The sequence below is a fragment of the Doryrhamphus excisus genome, chromosome 1, assembly GCF_030265055.1.
Source record: "Doryrhamphus excisus isolate RoL2022-K1 chromosome 1, RoL_Dexc_1.0, whole genome shotgun sequence".
In the NCBI taxonomy this organism is placed as follows: Eukaryota; Metazoa; Chordata; class Actinopteri; order Syngnathiformes; family Syngnathidae; genus Doryrhamphus; species Doryrhamphus excisus.
This window is the reverse complement of record NC_080466.1, coordinates 16,771,811-16,793,468: the sequence shown is the minus strand read 5'-3', so window position 1 is coordinate 16,793,468 and position 21,658 is coordinate 16,771,811. Positions and strand designations below refer to the sequence as shown.

The window sequence follows — 21,658 nt, the reverse complement described above, 5'->3', positions numbered from 1 at the left end:
ACAACAATCACATGACTCGGAACAGGATACCAAAGCAAATGAATTAAAAAATACAAATATTTTTTTTACAATTACAATTACAAAACACTTGTGACCTGCACATTCACCATGCTATGAAATAATAAAGGTAACATTACAAGTTATTTTTACTATTGTTATTTATATGGTCTGATTAAGTGATTGCATTTACCTGCGTTGTCCTTTGGTGTTTTTTTAGTAAGAAAATATTTATGGTCTTGTGACATGAGTCGAAAAAAATCAAAATCATCCAAAAAAAAAAACAAAAAATAAATTAAGAGTAAATCAAGAAGCTGCCTAAAATTGTGCACACCTTGATCTCCATAGGCCACACCCTCATGACACACAATACACATCAGCAGGTACGCTTACGTCCAATAAGCATTCAAAACGTGAATGTTATCTTCTTGATTGATGTCATTGGGCGGTGTACCTAATGAAGTGGCCGCTGCGTGTGGATTAACCGTTGGTGACGTGGCGCGCATGTCCAACATGATAAACTTAGTTCGCTTCAGGCGGTCATGCATATTAGCAGTTGCAACTGACCCGTGACGTCACACGGTGACGTTACGCAGTCATCCCGCCAAACATGCATGACGTCACACCGGCCAGCGGTTGTGTCACCCAGCGATTAAAGAAATGAGGGTGAGATTTAAAGACAGGCCGCTATCTCCGAATGACGTGTAACTTTGACAGCCGGGCCAAAGCTCACACGACGTAAAAATACGTCACTGGCTAATCAGCTACGGACCGGTTTAGACTACATCTGGCAACATGGCGGCTGACAAAGAGTCATACACAAAGAACGTCATACACAAAACATGCCTCTGAGGCTACACAGTACAGAAAGCAGGGGCATTTTCTTGTACATGGTCGTCGTCGATGTTAGCATAAAAGGTGAGCACAGCGAAGCGTCCTTTGAGAGAGAGAGAGAGCGGCGCCATGATGGAGCTTCATGGGCCACCTGCTGGCGCCCCAAGCAGCCAGCGACCCTAAACGACGAGCATGGCGCCTCGTAGAAATAACACAGGAGACCAACAACCGACAACACGGTGAACAAACCATAACCCGTCTCACTTCGATAAGAAATAAAAATGTCACAATTTCAACGTCGGAACAGGTCGTTAGCTATAGCTAGCTGGAAGCAGCGTTAGCCGCTTCCAAAGCAAGAACAGCCGTCCACAAATTTAGTCTTGAGAGTGAAAATAACGTCTAATCTTTAAACTACAGCTAATAATATCATTAATTAACGCAAATAGTTAGTTTTTGAAGCGCCTTTGTAGCAAGTAGGCCGTGATTTGTCGAAGCCAACGGCTGGAAACCGTCTCAAAAAAGACGGCGGCGGTGATTAATAAAAATAATAAATGTTACTTACTGGGATATGCTTACTCATTGAAGATTGTAACTTAATCATACAGCCGGTTCCCAGAAAAAGCGTAAAGTCGCAGATGGGTTGTTCACCATTAGTGCCCGTCTTTATTTGTCCGATCAGAGCCGAAGTCTCCTCCGCACCCGAGCGACACTTGACGACAGAGCGAGACACGACACTTCCTGTTGAGACCGTCAAAATAAAAGCTCATAACGAGAGGATATGTTCCTAGAGCTGAAATACATGGTGAAATGTTCGCCTATAAAAAAAATAAGCGTATATGTGTATGTGTAATTTAACATGGGCAATGTGAAACTCAACTGTATATGAAATTATACTGTATACAGTATGATTGATGTTTTCTTTCGAGTGGCGCAGCGTGATTTTGATTACGACTGCGTCATTTCCTGCGAGCCAACCTTGATGCAGCTCTTTAAACCCCACCCTGAAAACGTGAAGGTGTTCTGTCCAGACATGATCCTGTCTTCATGTTGTACATTGTACAACATGATTGTAAAAGCCAGTACATATTGTTATGGCCTGGTAATCGTGTAGTACACATTACAACGTGAATACAATGTTTTCTTTATTGTAAAAATAGAATAAATAAAATCCAATATGAATGATACTGGTTCATGTATCACAAAGAACTGCAGTGCAAATGTAGATATTGTAAATACAAAAAGTGAATCAGATGCAAGGGCACAGCTGTCACCTGTATTAAAAGTTGCTTAGTGTGCTTCTGGTGCTTTCCTGTTGTCTCCGTACAGAATCCCAACTTTCTGGAAAGACAAACAGTCGCTGGACTCAGCAGTTTTGCTCTGCAGTGACACAAAAAGCCCCGAGCGGTCGGCACCCTCAGCCAGTTAGGTCAACGGTTTGATACTTTCCAGATCGAGCGACGGCGGCAGGCTGGCAGGTTTCAGTTCACAGTCGGATGCAGAGGATTGTGTTGTGCCGGAAAGGCGGGGAGGGGGGGTGCAGATGGAAGTTTCACGCGTGTCACCTTTGTAGCAATTGTGTATAAAAATTAATGTGCCGGTGAGGATCTCACATGAAGGCCATCAAAGTCCAAAATAGTGTTGATGAAAGAGCACAAATGAATGAGTCTGAAGAGTCCGAGGTAACACATTTCACCTGTTTAACTTGCTTTAAATTATTTTTTTTATTGAGCTAACATGCTAACATTTTCCATGTGATGGTCGCCTGTCATGTCATATCTTCCAGGTGGGTCAGTGTCGGACCAAAGACCAAATAGACGGCACAGGGATGAGCATGGAGGGCAGGAAGGGAGTGAGGGTGACGGGAAAATACATTCCTCCTGTCGAGTGGGTGAGCAGACGAGGTCCCAACATCGTCCACGCTCCCAGCAGCTCGATCCCACCTGCAGACCTCCCCACCGTTGGATCGCTACGTCCAAAGTCCACTGAGCCATTTTATGACCACGGGATGGACAAAACAGACCTGGAGGACTGGATCCAGGAGGCGGACCCACAAGATAGAGGTCGGCAAGGCGAGATGGGACTCGCCAGGCAAACCGTGGAGGAGCTGAAGACCCTGCTGAGGGACGGTCCTGCGCTCAACCCCCCAGGGGGCCATAACTCCTACTTGCATGGTAGCGGCCGTGGCGGGTGGGCTCGGCCTAGCATGCAGCAGGACAACGTCAACCCACAGAGAGCATTCAGGACCTTCAAACCTCAATCCGACGCTTCCAGAAAGGGGCCCACATCCACAGAGAGCACTTCTATTCAACCGCCTCCCTCCATGGATTCATCCAGCTCGTTCACGGCGGAGACCAACACAAAAAGGCAGCCGGAATTCCGGACTCACAAATGTGACAGCAGCGGTTCCTGTGGGGAGACTAAAGCTCTTCACTCAGGTCAGTGCTGACGGATTTATCACTGATATCTTCAATCCACCGTTGCGGATAAATGACAAGACGCTAGTTTGACATCAGACTAGTCCACCATTTTAGTTCATATTCATTTGCTCCAACTCTTTCCTTCACAGATAACGGAAACGAGGCCATAGACATCTCAGGGAATCAAAGGTTCATCTCCACCATGGAGCAGATCAAGCAACAAATCGCCAGAGAAAACATCAACTTTGTCCGATTTGAGGCCACGGACCTGCATGGAGTGTCCAGATCCAAGACTGTGCCTGTCCGCTTCTTCCATGTAATCACTTCATCCATTCATTCATGTATCCATTGTCCATCAGCACGGGTGACCTGTCACTCACAGAGCCATTGAGTAGGACTTGAACCACTACCTCACCAAGCCACTCATACAGTCCATATAATCCATCCATATGTGTTATGTCTATGTGTTTTTCCAGGAAAAGGCAATGTATGGCGTTCCGATGCCAAGGAGCTACTTGGAACTTACACTGAGTCCAAAGAGCAATGAAGTGGATCATGCTAACGCCGCCAACTTCAGCAGCGACATCCTCCTGATCCCCGATCTTTCCACCTTCAGGATACTACCCTGGGCCGAGCAGACCGCCAGGGTCATCTGCGACCCCTGCACGGTGACAGGAAATCCCCTTCGCACGTCGCCTCGCCTCATTGCCAAGCAACTTCTAGGCCAGCTCCAGAGCCTTGGCTTCTCCCTGCATGCCTCTTTTACCTACGAGTGCTGCGTCCTCGGAGCGCCGGACCGGATCGGACCCAAAACGCTCCTGTTCCCTGCCACCACCCTACTGAGCAACCATGACCTGCCTTTCTTCCAGCAGTTAGTGGACAGTATGTACTGCATGGGCGCCGACATTGACAGCATGGCGTCGGCCAGTGGGCCAGGTCAAATGGAGATCAACCTGCGGCCCGAGTTTGGGATCGCAGCTGCCGACAGCGCCTTCACGTTCCGCACCGGCATCAAAGAAATGGCTCGCAAGCACAGCTACATCGCTAGCTTCTTCACCGATGACGGCCTCTACAATGCTGGTGTGCTGTCCCACAGCTTGTGGGACGCTAATGGCCGCCGCAGCCTCTTCCAAAGTGGGGAGAAGGCAGGCGACCTGTCCGACATCGGTCGCAAATGGCTGGCTGGGCTCCTGACGCACTCGGCTGCCCTCAGCTGCCTGATGTCACCGGGATTGGGATGCCGCAGCCACATCGCCAAGACCATCAAAGACCCCAAGCGGATGCTGTACGCCACCTGCGGCTGCAACGACAACAGCAGCTCGTTCAACATCAAGAGCCACGGCGGGCGGGAGACCCACATCGACAACAAGCTGGGCTCGGCCATGGCCAACCCTTACGTTGTGCTGGCGGCTACCGCTGCCGCCGGACTGGATGGGATCAGACGCAACTTGAGCTTGGAGAGCGGCTTCCACAGGGCACCGAATCAGCAGAAGGATTTTGCGATCCCAGTGAAGCTGGAAGATGCTCTGGAGGCACTGGGCGAGGACCACATCATCCGCAGTGCCCTCGGGGAGCCCTTTGTGCAGTACTTCATCGCCATGAAAAAGTTTGAGATTGAGACCCAGGAACTAGACGACGAGAGGAACAAGTGCTTGGAGTATTTTATCTAATGATTTTCTCCTCTCAGACAAAGCACGGGACTTGAATGATGCTTGAATCATTTCTTTTAAAAAATAAAAAAATAAAATGTAAAAAAAAAAATTAAAAAAGTTTAAAAATTGTAAATTTTAAAATTTTTAATTTTTTTTAAATTGATGTTATGGATATTGTGATATTTTCAAAATAAAGGTGAAGTGGCCCTCCATGCAAAATTGTGTAGTTACTGACAACAACAAAAGCTTGTTTGTATTTGCTGCTGTGCCAGTGTGAAGTCTTTGGTTTCATTTTTAGCGCGCAGACCTCACAGCAAGGAGACCAGGGTTCAATTCCACCCTCGGCCATCTCTGTGTGGAGTTTGCATGTTCTCCCCATGCTTGCGTGGGTTTTCTACGGGTACTCCGGTTTCCTCCCACATTCCAAAAACATGCTAGGTTAATTAGCGACTCCTAATTGTCCATACGTATGAATGTGAGTGTGAATGGTTGTTTGTCTATATGTGCCCTGTGATTGGCTGGCGACCAGTCCAGGGTGTGCCCCGCCTCACGCCCGAAGACAGCTGGGATAGGCTCCAGCACCCCCGCAACCCTCGTGAGGAAAAGCGGTAGAAAATGAATGAACAAGAAATCACCACAGTAAATAAGGTGAACCTGTAGAATACGTACATATGTATATACATACTTATGTATATACGTACATATGTACATGTTGAGTATGCCAGAGCCAACCTTCACATCTGCAGCACGATCAAAGGTTCATCAGCATCATCTACTTGTTCTTGCCTATGAGATTCCCAACTCTCTGCATGAATCTCCCCAGTTTCCTTTCAGCGCCACCTTGTGGCGTGCCGTATGTGGGATAAGCAGAATCGTTCTTCGCTTTGTCCAGAGGAACGCTAGAACGTAACAAGTACTCATAACGACTGTAGGCCTTCTCCCTGCGGCTCTCGTAGGCGGTCATTTGCTGTTCTTCCAGATCGTTTTGTGAGCCTTGCTCCTGCTCGTTCGCTTGGTTTGTTTTCCGTTTGCTGGAGCGGTGAGAAGATAATCTGGAGAAGTTGAAGGAGGACTTTGGCTTCTCGGAGTCTGATGACCTGCTGATGGAGTTCTGGCTTGGTTGGTGCTCCGCGGTGGATGGTTTTCCAGTGGGAGATGATTGACACCCAGAGGAATTCTGTGACTTCAAGGAGGCCTTTCTTTGGAGTGTCTTATCCTCCTTTTTGGAGACCTTCTTCTCTTCAGAGCTTTTCATCCTCATGGAGTTCTTCCTCTGAGGAATCCCATCTTTATCTGTCCGATGACTTTTCACTTCTGAGGTGGATGCAGTTAAGATCTGTGGGGCCGTCTCCGCCGAGCTAGGAAGGGACTTCTTTCTCTCCTGAGCAGCAGCAGATCCAGACTGCTTGGCCATGGAGTCATTGTTTCTTGTGGCTACCTCTGCTTGAGGTGCTCCTACCTTCTTCTCCTCGTCTGTTCTATCTGTGAGCCCAACACCATCATAACTGTTGATAAGATTACTTGAACCTTCCTTCTCTTCAGGAATTTCAATCAAGGACTCCATTGTTCTGGGACGCTGGAGACCACTGGGGTACTTGAGGGATGGTTCTTTGAGCTTCTCGTCCAGATGGGTGGCTGAAGAAGTCCTAGAAAGAGGCTCGTACCAGTCGTATGCCGTCGTCCTCTTCAGTTCTGGGCCTGTTTGGATGTCAAAGTACAACGCAGAGCAGTTCATGTCATCTTCCTTGCCGGGTCCGGGATCTCTGTGATTGGTTGGTTCCAGGTTGCTCGTGTCCTCCATGTTCTGCGTTAAAGAAGACTTGAACTTGGGTCGATCCAGACTTTGGTACATGGACCTCAGAGACTCTTGGCTCTGCCTGAGATTGTTGTAGTCCTGTAAACTGAGCCTCTTTTGCCGGATTTCCTCCAATCTGGACTTGATGTCTCTGGGTTTCATGTGAGTCATGTGGAGCTGGTGCTCATTCAGGCCTGTGCGGCTGCTGTACGGCGAGGTCACCGGGGACAGGACGTCACATGACGCATCAAGATTCATATTGCTATTCAGGTACGTGTCCATTTTCCACCTGTGGAGAGACGTCTCAGAATTGAACGGGATAAGATTCTGGTCGGGACCGTAGCGACTCTGGTGTCGAATGTGCTGGTGAGACATCCTGCTGGGAACCAGCATGGGAACGGGCCTGTCAGGAGCAACGGGTACTACAATGTCTTTGGTTCCCATTCTTAGCCGGGTTGCTGGGTTTAATCTCTGAAGGTCTGCACCAAAACTGTGTCCCCTCACCATGTGGCCCGTGTCTGTAAAATGGGACTGATGCAAGCGGTCCTGTACGCTGAGGCCCCTGGCCATCCCGACGGCATTCCCAAAGCGGTCCTCCTGAGCACCCCTCAACCCGTGCATGCCTCTGGATCTCATGTGAATTTGATGCAGGGTCAGCTGGCTGGAATTTGGACTACGCAGGGCCACGCTGTCCAGGAGGTACTCCATAGACGACCTCTCCTTGTACAGCGCTTCAGGAATAGTCGAGCGAGCGTAAAGCCGACGGAACTCCTCGTCGTATGAGCAAACTAGCTGACCCGTGACCACCAGGACCATGCTCAGGTTGATCTTCTCAAAGGACCATGTATAGCTGGGGAGCAAGAAGCACAGTCACCTTTGTTGTTGAGTCTTTGTCAGACCAGCGACTGTGGCAACAGGAAGTGTTTAAGAGCTCCCGGCTCACCTGTACGTGCCGTATAAAACGGTTCTACAGTCCACCAGGATGAACCTCTGTTCCAAACTGCCGTGGAATTTCATTCCGGACTGACAGTGATACTGCTGACCTCGCACTGTACGGACCCGGATGTTCTGATGGAGACACAAGAGAGGACGTTATGGTACCACACTCTTTTACAAAGACTTTATGTTGCTTTGTGAATTAGCGGGAGCACAAGACAAAAGCCATAAACGTAGCAAAATTAGGAAAAACAACATTACATTTGGTAATGGTAATGGTTTTATTTCATTTGAACATGCTTCAGATTACAATTGAATGCATCCCATAATCAGTTCACAGTTCCACATGTCCAAAAGGAGTAGCAAGAAGCAAAGCTTATTAAATCCTACCCCTTCATCTGGTACTTTTACAATCAGTAACTGTTACATTTGTTCACTTCCTGCTTTCCATAATACAGTTTACTTTTACAATCAGTAACTGTTTCATTTGTTCACTTCCTGCTTTCCATAATACAGTTTAAGGTTTTTTTTTGTTTTTTTTTTTAAATAATGTACCTTGTACCGAAGTACAAGGTGATATGAGCATCCAATGACATAATGTGTACCATAGTAAGTGTCAAAATAGTGATATATATAGCACATCATGACTGGTTCAAGACTCTTCATCCTTGTATTTAGCAAATTTATTTTATTTATTAATTTATTTTATGAATTTTTATAATTTTTTTTGGAATTTGTTTCAAATGTTTTAATTTTTTATTATTTTTATTTTTTGTCTCATACCGAAGTAGGAGGTGATATGAGCATCCAATGACATAACGGGTACCATAGTAAGTGTCAATATAGTGATATATATAGCACATCATGACTGGTTCAAGACTCTTCATCCTTGTATTTAGCAAACATCAACTGCTTGTATTGTTTCTTGAATTGGCTCATCGTTGTGCATTGTTTGAGGTCCTTACTCAATCCATTCCATAGTTTGATTCCACATACTGAAATGCTATGGCTTTTTAACGTAGTCCTAGCATATAAGTGTTTCAAATGTACTTCTTCCCTGAGATCATATTTCTCCTCTCTTGTAGAGAAGTATTGGATGACATTTTTAGCTAATTGGTTATTTTTCGCCTTATGCATTATTTTAGCTGTTTGAAGATGAACTATATCAGCAAGTTGAAGTATTTGTGGAGTTAGTATGTTCTCTGTAGGCGGCATTATGAATTATCCTTACTGACCTTTTTTGCAGTACAATTAGCGAGTGAGGATTGCTTTTATAGTTATTACCCCATATTTCCACACAATAAAGGATTTTTGTAAACATTTTCCTGTCTGAATTTGAAAGAATATTCAATCATATAGGAGTTTGTATCTATGAAGCACTGAAGTCGTCCTAACAAGGCCGAGCTGTTAGCTGACAACATCTTCTCGTTGTCTTGTTTGTTCTGTTCAGTGTCAGCTGATGCCGCTCGACAGGAAAATCCAGCTACGCCAAAATGAGCGACTGGCTAACAAAAGACGGCGTCAGCCTGAACTCGGACCCTCGGCAAAAACAGAACAGTGTACTTAAGTTTGAGACTTTAGAGCAGGGGGGTGTGTACGTATCGGTACTGCATGTATTCATTCCAACACAGGAGATATGTCATATCAGCCGATATGGCTTTTCCCTTATATAATTCAATAATTCACAATTCAATTTAATATCAGTGCCGGTAATCTGTCAGTCAAAATAGCTAAATAGCTACATAGCGTTCATGAGACGTTAGTCCAGTTATGTTTGCAATCAAATATTACAGATATACAAGAATTGAAAAGAATTATGCAAAAGACAATGCAGCCAAAGTCGAGGTGACCTATTAAAAAGGTTAATCCAATGAATTATGAAATAACAGTATAACAAATGGAAGCATAGAAAAAAGCCAGAACGCAAAGTAAAGCAATCAAACAATTCAAAGTGACGTTTATGTGATCGACACATATTATCATTGCCATCGACCAGGAGCTTGCGAGTGCCACTGCTTTAGAGGACGATGTATCATGCTGTGGTATTTCAGGGATGTGGTCATGTGACTGAGACAGCAGCATTCTTGTTTTAATGTGGAATGGCATTCCCACACATTTGAGCTGCACCAATAATCAATTATACTAAGAAATGGCTTAACATTTGAGGTTTGTGTTTTTACCGTGTTCTTATATTTTACTTTCTTGGTGCGTTTAATGTTGGTTGGTCGTCTGTGTTGAGTGTGTACTTAACAATTGCCGAGGGCATCTTCCAGTGAGTCGACACAGTGAGCAAACGTGACGTTCTTTGACTACTTGCTAGCTTCAATTGGTGCTGGTGAACAATGGTAGTTAAAGAAAGAAGGGGAAAAAATAAAATAAAATAAAATAAAATAAAATAAAATAAAATAAAATAAAATAAAATAAAATAAAATAAAATAAAATAAAATAAAATAAAATAAAATAAAATAAAATAAAATAAAATAAAATAAGGCGGCACAGCGGTCGATTGGTTAGCGCGCAGACCTCACAGCTAGGAGGACCAGGGTTCAACTCCACCCTCGGCCATCTCTGTGTGGAGTTTGCATGTTCTCCCAGAGCATGCGTGGGTTTTCTCTGGGTACTCCGGTTTTCTTCCACATTCCAAAAACATGCTAGGTTAATTGGCGACTCCAAATTGTCCATAGGTATGAATGTGAGTGTGAACGGTTCTTTGTCTATATGTGCCCTGTGATTGGCTGGCCACCAGTCCAGGGTGTACCCCGCCTCTCGCCCAAAGACAGCTGGGATAGGCTCCAGCACCCCCGCGACCCTCGTGAGGAAAAAGAGGTATAAAATAAAATAAAATAAAATAAAATAAAATATGTTGAAAAAAGAAGAAAGAAAGAAGGGGCGTGTTGTCGGAGCTGAAGCTAATTGATGTGCTACAACACTTTTAGTACAAAAGTTGATCTGAAATCTGCACTGATCTGAACGAGTTCTATACACACAGGAAATAAAATACCGTGTTTTCCGGACTATAAGTCGCATTTTTTTTCATAGGTTGGCTGTTCCTGCGACTTATACTCCAGAGCGACTTATAAATGAAAAAACTGTTTGTGTTCCATAAACACTGGACACCTTTTCTGTTCATGTTTATATTTTTTGTGTAGCTGAATAACCATTGTGTTAACCATTGTGTTTACATCTATTCAGCCTGTTCTCTATTCTTTTATTGTTAGAACTTGCCTTCCAAGATATGTAATGTCTGTTTTGGTCAAGTAGAGCGACTTATGTATGTTTTTTTCTACCTAATTATGCATTTTTGGCCTTGTGTGACTTATACTCTTATAGTCCAGAAAATACAGTATATACTAAAACTAACCAACCACAACCCGTAATCTTTTGGGGTGGTCTCGCGAGTCCTGTGGTCTCAAACCAGGGTCTGCAGATTGAGTTTCAAGAGCACTCAGCATTGAGCTGTCAACAACTAATGAGGTTTATCAAGCTACTTCTGCAAAGCCAGACTGTAGCATGTGTAGGAGGAAGACTGGCACCTTAAGGTCCTGGATGTTGACGCCTACTCTCTGCGACATGGCGTGGAAGCTGCCAAACTGGGCCTCGTCCAGTAGGATGTAGACCACCACACCCCTCAGTGTGACACCGATGACCTCCTTGAAAATGTCAACGTCAGTGAAGACGTCCATCGCTATAGCAACGACCTGGAGACAGCAAAGGAAGTAGTTGAGTCAGCATGTGAACATTTGCCATCATGAAATGTTAGTGAGGAGTTACACTGAATCAGTCGTCAATCATCCGTTTCTCAAAACCACAACCGAGATGCAAGCCAAGAGAACCTTTTGATGAGGATCCAGGAATTAGTTTTCAAAATTGTGGCAAAATTAAACATTAGTTCCACATTTCTGAGCATGAATCAGACATCTACAAAAGCGAACGTTTGGACCTCATCCAAACACGGACAAAAACGTGTTCACAGAAAAGCATCACAATGGTTGCACCGCTGTGAGTCTTATTCACGTTGCCATGGTGATGACATACAACAGGTCCAAACACAGATTGGCAACATGAAGCTTACACACCAGCCCGGGCACGTGCTCACCTGCTTGGCCTCCTGGATCTGCTTTCGTACCACTTCCTTGATGGTGGGCGTGTTGGGTCTGGGAGGGTGGAAGAGCAGGCTGATGCTAGTGTCAAGGTCGTCCAGCGTGACCTCTGGCCAGCCCAAGTCCAGGTCCGGCACCTCCTCGTCCGACTCCACAGGGAAGTAGGTGGACGGGTTTGGTTCGACGACGCCCACCCGCCGCCCGTCCAAGTCATCCTCCACGACGGATACCTCTGCATTTTCCAGAATGAAGAGAATCTCCTCCTCAGACAGGAAATGGCTGATCTGCTCAGCCTGCAGGAAGTCCTCGTATGCGGTTTTCCCACCGCACAGCAAAGCATATATAGCCAGACGGTATGACTCTTTGTAGTGCGGTTGGATGTAGAGCGGACCTTCGTCGTCCTTCAGTGATGATATGCACGACAAATTGGACTCATTGGACGCCATCATCTCAGCACTTGACCAGAGGACGAGTGGAAGGCGAATTGGAGCAACCAGAACCGCTTCAGTGACCTCAAGATTGACACTTGGACCCTTCTACTCAAGTCCATTCCTCCAACTTTCCATACCTTCAAGGCTGATGTTCCTTCCTTGGATGATGGTCCACTCCCATCATCATCAGATCAATGACAGCCATAGTCCATCTGGCTCCTGTACGATTCTCCTCAATAGTCTACCTTTTTCTTGAAGGTGAACGTTGAGCTGATAGAGCTGCTAATACATTAAGCAAAGATGTGAGAACCAGTCTGTCAAGTGCAGGTAAACACGAAACGAGTCTTACTCAGTCACACGTGCCGCCACATCCTGAAAAACAGACTTACTCACGTTTCAGCTCAACTGGGTTTAACTTTACCGAAAGGACTTGGGAGAGTCTTGATGTGAAAAGTCCTGCATCGAGACCAGCGTCTGAGGTGTGGATCAGCCTGTTGTACCTGCTACACACACACACACAAACACACACAGTAACAAGCCCCGCCCACTCAGGCTCACCTGCAGGCAAGGAGCAGGTTTGTTCAGCCAGCCAGCAGACTCGGAGACGACATGACATGAGTCACAAAGACCACGTTGATACATTGATCATTTATTGGGGGGAAAAGCAAGGAGTCAATATTTGTGTTCGCACACCCCCCCCCCCAACAGATCCCAGAGGTAAAAGAAGAAAATAATATGGTGTTTGCTACGCTAACTTGCCAAAGTTAAGCACTCATGTTCATTTCATGTCAGCTGACCACTCGGGACGACAACTTTTAGGTACTCCCCAATGAATTAAGGCATTCCACTAACACAACGTAGTGAAAGGTGCAGCTTTTAATAACGTCACGTAATATCGGAAACATCTGCTTTGTTCGCTAGCAGCCACCGTAAAAGTTCAGTTTTTACGTTTTTTTTATAACTTTGACAGCAACAATTTGCAACTCATGCTAAAAACTCGCTCACTAGCGTCGCCGTCGCTTACTTCCTCGGTGGGGTTGGAGACTTCATGAATCTGGGCGGGGTGGGAGACTTGATGCTGCGAGCGGGTGTGGGGGTTGGGGACTTTGGAGCCGGGGTGGGAGTCGGAGACTTGGGGGATGGAGTCGGGGACTTAGCCAAAGGGGTCGGAGATTTGAAGCCTGGGGATTTTGGCGTAGGGGTTGGAGATTGCGGAGCCGGGGTTGGAGACTTCAGAGCTGGGGTTGGAGATTTAGGGGCCGGGGTTGGAGATTTAGGGGCCGGGGTTGGAGATTTTGGGGCCGGGGTTGGAGATTTTGCAGTGGAGGCGGGGGTTGGGCTCTTCATGGACAACGCCGGAGTCTGGGCCTTCGAAGGGGTGGGGGTCTTGGAAGAGGGGGCAGGCGACTTGGGTAGCCCGGGTGTGACAGAGGGCGTGGCCATTTTGGGCTGCCCAAGTTTAGCCTCGGGGATCTGCTCGCCGTGCCTGTAGACGCTGACGGTGATTTCGACAAACTCGCCGCCGTACTTGTTGCGCACGTTGATGCTGTACTTGCCGGAGTCTTCGGGCGTCACTTGGTTGATGACCAGGCTGGCAAACTTACCGCCGTCAAACGTGATCTTGGTGTGCTCGTTGGAAGCCACTTCCTGTTCATTCTTGAACCAGGTGACCTCGGGAGTCGGCTCGCCCCACACGGTGCAGGTCAGGCTCAGGGACTACAAGAAGTGAAACGTCATTGAATGTTTCAGTGTGAGACATTTGGACAACATTAAAAAAAAAATCCTGCAGCTGACATGTGATCAGCTGCTAGCGTGCTAATTGGCCGTAATGTTCATTCATTCATTCATTTTCTACTGCTTTTTCCTCACAAGGGTCGCGGGGGTGCTGGAGCCTATCCCAGCTGTCTTGGGGCGAGAGGCGGGGTACACCCTGGACTGGTCACCCAGTCAATCACAGGGCACATATAGACAAACAACCATTCACACTCACATTCATACCTATGGACAATTTGGAGTCGCTAATTAACCTAGCATGTTTTTGGAATGTGGGAGGAAACCGGAGTACCCGCAGAAAACCCACGCATGCACGGGGAGAACATGCAAACTCCACACAGAGATGGCAGAGGGTGGAATTGAACCCTGGTCTCCAAGCTGTGAGGTCTGCGCGCTAACCACTCCACCGCCGTGCCGCCGGCCGTAATGTTTAAAAACTACAGCCATTTCATTATCTATACCAGTGTTCCCCAACTCTTTTGTAGTACAATGAAGTACAGAAGTACAATAAAACACAATGCTAACACAATGCTAACCTCTACCCAAACAAGGACTCCACTAGTTGCGTTTTAATGCATCTACGCTCTGCAACGTCCACATCTGCTTCCATACGACTTCACACCGCAACATTTAGAGGGCGTGGCATTGACACACTGCAGCTCCGGTCTCTCTGGAATGCTGTCGGGGAACTTGAGCTCCACCTGAAGCCAATATTGTCTACAGTCAATGTGTGAGCACAGCGTGAACGCACCTTCTGCTCCATGATGGTGACCACATCAGGAAGACCGCCCATCACTCTGCCGCGGTCTGAAGGGACACAAGCACATGCGTAGTCACTACTGGGCTTTAGTGACACAGTTTAGACCAGACGATTAATGATCTCCTAACATTCCACTAAAGCAGTGACACTCACTTTTCTCCGCAAAGGCAGCAGCCCTAAAGGAGCAGAAAGGAGTGGGTTTGAATAAAACAAGCACTGAATACATTATAAATATTGACATTCAAGTCTGAAAGAAATGACTCACTTGAGTCTCAGGTACTCCTCGTAGGCGTCGGTGTAGGCTGCAGAGGAGGACGTGTCATATGATTAAATTGCAACTTCCAAAATGAAAATGCACATGCGCTCAACAAGCCGTGCCTTGTCCAGAGAGGTCAAAGGTTCTGGAGTGTGTCTTCACGCCGTCGTAGATCTCGATGGTGTAGAGACCCTTCTCCTTGTCCGAGGGGTCGCAGATTTGCATCCACGCCATCTCGGCCGTGCCGCCGATCCTCATCTTCTCGGAGGAGGCAATCTTGCTCTCCCTGCAGAAGGCGAAGGCGACACCACGCGCTTATGTTCAAATGTATACAGTATAATCGTAATTAATGGATGCATGTTGGCAGCACGGGCGGCACGGCGGTCTAGTGGTTAGCGCGCAGACCTCACAGCTAGGAGACCAGGGTTCAATTCCACCCTTGGGCATCTCTGTGTGAAGTTTGCATGTTCTCCTCGTGCATGCGTGGGTTTTCTCCGGGTACTCCGGTTTCCTCCCACATTCCAAAAACATGCTAGGTTAATTAGCCACTCCAAATTGTCCATAGGTATGAATGTGAGTGTGAATGGTTGTTTGTCTATATGTGCCCTGTGATTGGCTGGCGACCAGTCCAGGGTGTACCCCGCCTCTCGCCCGAAGACAGCTGGGATAGGCTCCAGCACCCCCGCGACCCTCGTGAGGAAAAAGCGGTAGAAAATGAATGAATGAATGAATGTTGGCAGCACAGTCCAGAACTTGTTCAGCTTCTTCCCACATTCCAAAAACATGCATGTGAGGTGAACCTCATGTGAGGTGAACATCATGTGAGGACAAGCGGCATAAAAAAATGGATGGATGTATTTTACCAGAGTCAATATGTGCTGCTGTTAATGTGCTTGAAGTGTAGTGAGGTCAGGTAAGATTAAGTCAACAAAGAATGGCTCATGAGATGGAAGGCCTAGCCAATCAGGGCTTAAAGAAAGCAAAGATGTGCGTTTGGAGAGTTGAAAACGTGTCTAAAGTTATTATAGTAAAATAAAACAGCACCGAGTTAACAAAGGAGATGTCATGTTGGCACACTGGATCAGCTCAGGAGTCAAACAGAACAAGTTAGAAGAGGTGGCATCTGCATCACACATGGAGGTCAGCAAGTATTTGACATGAACCTGCCGTACTCCAAGAAAGAACATACTTGTGTTTCCACACGGTCTTCATCTCCTCCGTGTAGTAGTTCATGTAGCATTGCAGACGGATGCCCTCTGGTGTGCACTGGATCACCAGGTCGGAGGCTGACTCACCTGAAACAAACATCACAGTTACCAACATAAGGTGCAGGGTATATACTGTACTAGTATGTACTATGGTAATGGTAATGGTAATGGTTTTATTTCATTTGAACCCGCATCAATTCACTGTTCCACATGTCCAAAAGGAGTAGGAAGAAGCAAAGCTTATTAAATCCTACCCCTCCATCTGGTACTTTTACAATCAGTAACTGTTACATTTGTTCACTTCCTGTTTTCCTAATTAATAATTTAATTTTATTTAATTTTATTTAATTTTATTTAATTTTATTTAATTTTATTTAATTTTATTTAATGCGATTTTATTTTATTTTAGATGAACTATATCAGTTGAAGTATTAGTGATTTTAGAAATAAGGAGTTAGTATGTCCTCTGTAGGCGGCATTATGAATTATCCTTACTGACCTTTTTTGCAGTACACTTAGCGAGTGAAGATTGCTTTTATAGTTATTACCCATATTTCCAACTACTATGTAGAGCAGTGGAAAATAATGTTCCTGGGATATACATATCCATTAAATACTACATTAATAGGATATATGCACTGGTGCATAGTGTTCATTGTACTTATTGTATATGGTAGATATATAAATGGACGCTGATTGACCGGGTCAAGTCGCTAATGAGACTTACCAGCAATTTTGGCGATGGCGTTGATGATGTCATCAAAGACTGTCAATAAAAGAGACATAAGTCAAACATGGCGCATGGAGCTGATGAAGAGTCACACAAACAGGAAGTACCTTGTCCTGAAATGTCAAACGTGGAGGTGTCCTTTCCACGCTCGTCACCAATCACAGCCTTGTAGACCCCCTGATCCTTTCTGGAGAACTGCAACGTTTCCAGGAGATGAGCAAACAATAACAATCAATGCATGCCAACAGGAATTTGGCAAATTTGGCGCTCGACAGCTCACCAACGGGATGGGAAGAGCGCAGGCTCCCGACATGACGTTGGGAGGAGTTTCTGGAACAATCTCCTCGTCCTCTTTGTACCAGTGGAAGGTGGTCTCCTTCTTCATGTTGGCCAGCTGAAACGCCACACAGATGTTGGCCGGAGTATCGACCAAAAAGGGGAAACAGAAGATGGAATGTGCAGAATATGTAAAACCTTGCAAGCCAGCATCACGGTACAGTCCTCGGTGACAGTGAAGCTCAGATACTCGGAGAAATGTGCACCTGAAGTGACAAACAACATGAACAAGAACATTATTTCCAACGAGGGTTCAACTCCACCCTCGGCCATCTCTGTGTGGAGTTTGCATGTTCTCCCTGTGCATGCGTGGGTTTTCTCCGGGTACTCCGGTTTCCTCCCACATTCCAAAAACATGCTAGGTTAATTGGCGAAATTGTCCATTGGTATGAATGTGAGTGTGAATGGTTGTTTGTCTATATGTGCCCTGTGATTGGCTGGCCACTAGTCCAGGGTGTACCCCGCCTCTCGCCCAAAGAAAGCTGGGATAGGCTCCAGCACCCCCGCGACCCTTGTGAGGAAAAAGCGGTAGAAAATGAATGAATAAAATAAAATAAAAAATAAAAAATAAAAAATAAAAAATAAAAAATAAAAAATAAAAAATAAAAAATAAAAAATAAAAAATAAAAAATAAAAAATAAAAAATAAAAAATAAAAAATAAAAAATAAAAAATAAAAAATAAAAAATAAAAAATAAAAAATAAAAAATAATCTGTTGAAAAAAGAAAAAAGAAAGAAGAGGCGTGTTGTCGGCGCTGGAGCTAATTGATGTGCTACAACACTTTTATTACAAAAGTTGATCTGAACTCTGCACTAATCTGAACGAGTTCTATACACACAGGAAATAAAATACCGTATTTACCGGACTATAAGTCGGGAAGACTTTTTTTCATAGGTTGGCTGTTCCTGTGACTTATACTCCAGAGCGACTTATAAATGAAAAAAACTGTTTATGTTCCATAAACACTGGACACCTTTTCTGTTCATGTTTATATTTCAACTATATCAACTTATCAACTATAATGTGTCTGGATCTTTGTTTTAACACGGTACCTTGCTTCCTGACGTACTCTCTCCTCTGAAACTCCGCCTCCTTCAGGGCAGCGAGGAAGACTAGAAGTAGAAAGTCAAAAATGTTTAGTCAAAAAAAAATCCCACTGCCCGTCCCCAGACATCCAATGTGAGTGTGGATGAAATTTACCATCTCCGACCAGGACCAGGGAGCTCTGTGCTTTGGCCTTGCCGTCGTGAATCTGGACCGTGTACGTGCCCTCGCTGGCTCTGGTGAAGTTATCCACGGTCATCTGGATGATGCCTGTGGCCACATCGTGACTCATTTTGTGGCCCTGCAAACAACATCAGCAGACATTTTATTTTCTTACAGTAGACCTTTGCGCAAATGGATGTTACCTCGCCGCTGGTCACTTCCTTGTCGTTGACGATAAATCTATACGACACCGAGGGCGAAATCTTCACAGCCTGCGCCCAGAAACGTACGTGACCTTTCTCCAAAACCTCGTAGTTGAGTCCGTGCTTCAGAGGAACAACTGAATGCGAAAAAAAGCCAGCACATTAGTTTGCGATGACGTGGCGCCATCTTATGGACAAGTGTGACACTCACTCGGGTTTCTGATGGCGTGGCTGAGTTCCAGCATGGTGTTCAATGCTGCAGAGGAAGAATAGCAACGTGAGGAAAAGTCTTAGCAACCAGCAGATCACATGACACAGCCGCAAGCTTACCGTCCTCAGTGAGAGTGTGACTGGCGGACACTCCGTCTGTGTCGGTGACGACCACAGAGTAACGACCCAAGTCGTCTTTATCAGGGTTGATGAAACTCAGTTTGGAGCTGAAAAGCAGTTAATAAACCATCAACTCAATCCGCGCTGCTTCCACGTTTACTAGAAATCCTGAGACAAGAGTGTCAAACGTACTTGCGGCCCTTTGTCGTGATAGCGATACGAGGACATTCGCCGATGGCCTTATAGTTCTTAGACCACACAAATTCGGAGGTGGTGCTGATATCGGAGGCTTCCAGAGACAGGAAGATGTCACCCGTCTCCTCGTCAACGCCGGCCACGATCTCCTTGGTGCCTGGCGACGTGAATGAGGTCAGCTGACCTACTGAGCTTTTACCCAAAACCGAACAAAAGTCTTACCTGGAGGAGGTCTGGCGCAGACGGCCTCTGTCACCATGGAGGGCTTACCGATACCGTGTGCGTTGACGGCACGAACTCTGAACACGTATGACTCCCCCTCCTCCAGATCAGTCACCTGCAGGATATTGATGGTAATGGTTTTATTTCATTTGAACATGCATCAGATTACAATTGAATGCATCACATAATCAGTTCACAGTTCCACATGTCCAAAATGAGTAGGTAGAAGCAAAGCTTATTAAATCCTACCCCTCCATCTGGTACTTTTACAATCAGTAACTGTTACATTTGTTCACTTCCTGCTTTCCTAATATAGTTTTATTAATTTTGCTTTTTTTTGTTTTTTTTAAATTTTATTTTATTTTTTTTTTGTCACGTACTGAAGTACGAGGTGATATGAGCATCCAATGACATAATGGGTACCATAGTAAGTGTCAATATAGTGATATATATAGCACATCATGCCTGGTTCAAGACTCTTCATCCTTGTATTTAGCAAACATCAACTGCTTGTATTGTTTCTTGAATTGGCTCATCGTTGTGCATTGTTTGAGGTCCTTACTCAATCCATTCCATAGTTTGATTCCACATACTGAAATGCTATGGCTTTTTAACGTAGTCCTAGCATAGAAGTGTTTCAAATCCCTGTGATCATATTTCTCCTCTCTTGTAGAGAAGTATTGGATGACATTTTTAGCTAATTGGTTATTTTTAGCCTTGTGCATTATTTTAGCTGTTTGAAGATGAACTATATCACCAAGTTGAAGTATTTGTGATTTTAGAAATAAGGAGTTAGTATGTTCTCTGTAGGCGGCATTATGAATTATCCTTACTGACCTTTTTTGCAGTACATTTAGCCAGTGAAGATTGCTTTTATAGTTATTAGCCCATATTTCCACACAATAAGTAAGATATGGTAGAACCAGAGAGCAATAAAAAGTGTGGAGTGATTTCTGATTGAGAACAAAATTTGCTTTGTTCAATACTGAAATATTTCTGGCCACCTTATATTTGTAATATGAGGTTTCCAGCTCATATTTTCATCTATTGTGATCCCCAGAAATGTATTTTCGCTCACCCTTTCAATGTCCACACCGTCTATTTGTATTTGCTGGTGAGTGTCCTTTCTGCTGTTACCAAACAGCATGATTGAGGGCAAAGACATATTGCAAAATTGTGAAGAGTACCAAAATATTTGGAGTAGCTAAAGGGATGGAGCTTTGTCTCACTTGCAAGTAGCGTTGAGTGATGGCGTCCTGATTCAGAGTGACAAACTCAGAGGAGCCCTTCTTGGCCATGTCCACAAAGTAGCCAGAGACGGCGCTCGCCCCCGTGTACACCGGAGCTTTCCATACGAGAACCAGGGAGTGACTCCTCACCTCGCTGAAGGTCAGGTCGTAAGCAGGACCTTTCCGTGAACAAAAAGAGTTCACACACAGTGTTGATGAATGACCGCTGACCAAATGACCCAATTATGGGCGTACCTGGCTGCTCCATGTTCCAAGCTTCACATTTCATTGGGAGGCTGGGAGCCGAGGGCACGCCCACGCCTGCTACATTGGCAGCCTGAACCTTAAACTCATAGAAGGTCCCCTCGGTCAGGTTGTCAACCTGAAGACACAGACGGTGACATATGTCAGACACAAACACGTCAGAATGACGCAGCACATGATGACATGTTGCTGTCGCTCACAGTGCAGACTCTATCCATGATGGCGCTCAGGTTGACCTCCTTCCAAATAAGTGTGTCGGCGTTGCGCTTGTCTACGTAGTAGGCATTGATTTTGGAGCCGCCGCAGCGTTTGGGGCTCTTCCAGGCCACGGTCATGGACGAGCCATCACAGCTCAGCATGCAGATGCCGTAGGGGGCGCTGGGGGTGGCTGTTTCACAATGACACAGTAGATATTTACTTACGGGGCACGTACAGTATAAGGAACCACACAATCTCTGTTAAAAAGATGTCAGTTGGAACACTCGTGATAAAACGGAGGTGGTGGGAAGGAGGTGCAATGATCCAATACATACCACAATGAACCCCCCCACCTGGCAGAACAATGAAATAGCAGAATGCTTCTGATTGTCCATGTGTTGACGATGAATAAAGTTGTCAGCCTTTTAGGGTGCAAGCGATGTCAAACTCACCGAGGGCGGACTCCACTTCGATGGGAGATGATTCCTGAGATTCGTCGCTGAGGCCGAAGACGTTCACGGCTTGGACTCGAAACACGTAGCTCTCCCCAGGGGTCAGGCCGTGCACAACAAACCTGAAACGGAC

At 45.6% G+C, this 21,658-nt stretch overlaps 2 protein-coding genes and 1 pseudogene across 4 annotated transcripts; 1 reads left to right on the top strand and 2 right to left on the bottom strand.

Moving 5' to 3' along the window:
• The first annotated feature begins 871 nt into the window (after positions 1-871).
• lgsn (lengsin, lens protein with glutamine synthetase domain) lies at positions 872-5,113 on the top strand. Of its 2 annotated transcripts, none has more exons than XM_058081093.1 (4): positions 872-1,070; positions 2,615-3,266; positions 3,398-3,564; positions 3,725-5,113. In XM_058081093.1, exons 2-4 carry the CDS (start codon positions 2,657-2,659, stop codon positions 4,916-4,918), a joined length of 1,971 nt encoding a protein of 656 aa, XP_057937076.1. In that variant the 5' UTR covers positions 872-1,070; positions 2,615-2,656; the 3' UTR covers positions 4,919-5,113. The 2 variants fall into 2 exon arrangements, with proteins under 2 accessions (XP_057937076.1, XP_057937075.1); XM_058081092.1 differs by lacking the exon at positions 872-1,070 and adding an exon at positions 2,172-2,510.
• Positions 5,010-12,625, bottom strand: LOC131135317 (uncharacterized). 2 transcript variants are annotated; one of them, XM_058081091.1, is made up of 5 exons: positions 12,300-12,625; positions 11,728-12,187; positions 11,165-11,329; positions 7,639-7,763; positions 5,010-7,545 (listed from the first exon to the last, which is right to left on the bottom strand). In XM_058081091.1, exons 2-5 carry the CDS (start codon positions 12,178-12,180, stop codon positions 5,673-5,675), a joined length of 2,616 nt encoding a protein of 871 aa, XP_057937074.1. In that variant the 5' UTR covers positions 12,181-12,187; positions 12,300-12,625; the 3' UTR covers positions 5,010-5,672. The 2 variants fall into 2 exon arrangements, with proteins under 2 accessions (XP_057937074.1, XP_057937073.1); XM_058081090.1 differs by having other exon boundaries at positions 11,728-12,625.
• A 238-nt stretch (positions 12,626-12,863) lies between these two features.
• The window catches only part of LOC131101373 (M-protein, striated muscle-like), a 31,478-nt pseudogene continuing 22,683 nt past the window's right edge, over positions 12,864-21,658 (bottom strand).

Excerpts from the sequence above, each read along its gene's own strand:
- LOC131135317 (XM_058081090.1), bottom strand. The coding sequence starts at position 12,180 with ATGATGGCGTCCAATGAGTCCAATTTGTCGTGCATATCATCACTGAAG. Across the intron at positions 11,330-11,727 it reads AGATCCAGGAGGCCAAGCAG|GTCGTTGCTATAGCGATGGA; the intron begins GTGAGCACGTGC and ends TGCTGTCTCCAG. Across the intron at positions 7,546-7,638 it reads GTTTTATACGGCACGTACAG|CTATACATGGTCCTTTGAGA; the intron begins GTGAGCCGGGAG and ends CTTGCTCCCCAG.
- lgsn (XM_058081092.1), top strand. The coding sequence starts at position 2,442 with ATGAAGGCCATCAAAGTCCAAAATAGTGTTGATGAAAGAGCACAAATG. Across the intron at positions 3,267-3,397 it reads GACTAAAGCTCTTCACTCAG|ATAACGGAAACGAGGCCATA; the intron begins GTCAGTGCTGAC and ends TTTCCTTCACAG. Across the intron at positions 3,565-3,724 it reads TGCCTGTCCGCTTCTTCCAT|GAAAAGGCAATGTATGGCGT; the intron begins GTAATCACTTCA and ends GTGTTTTTCCAG.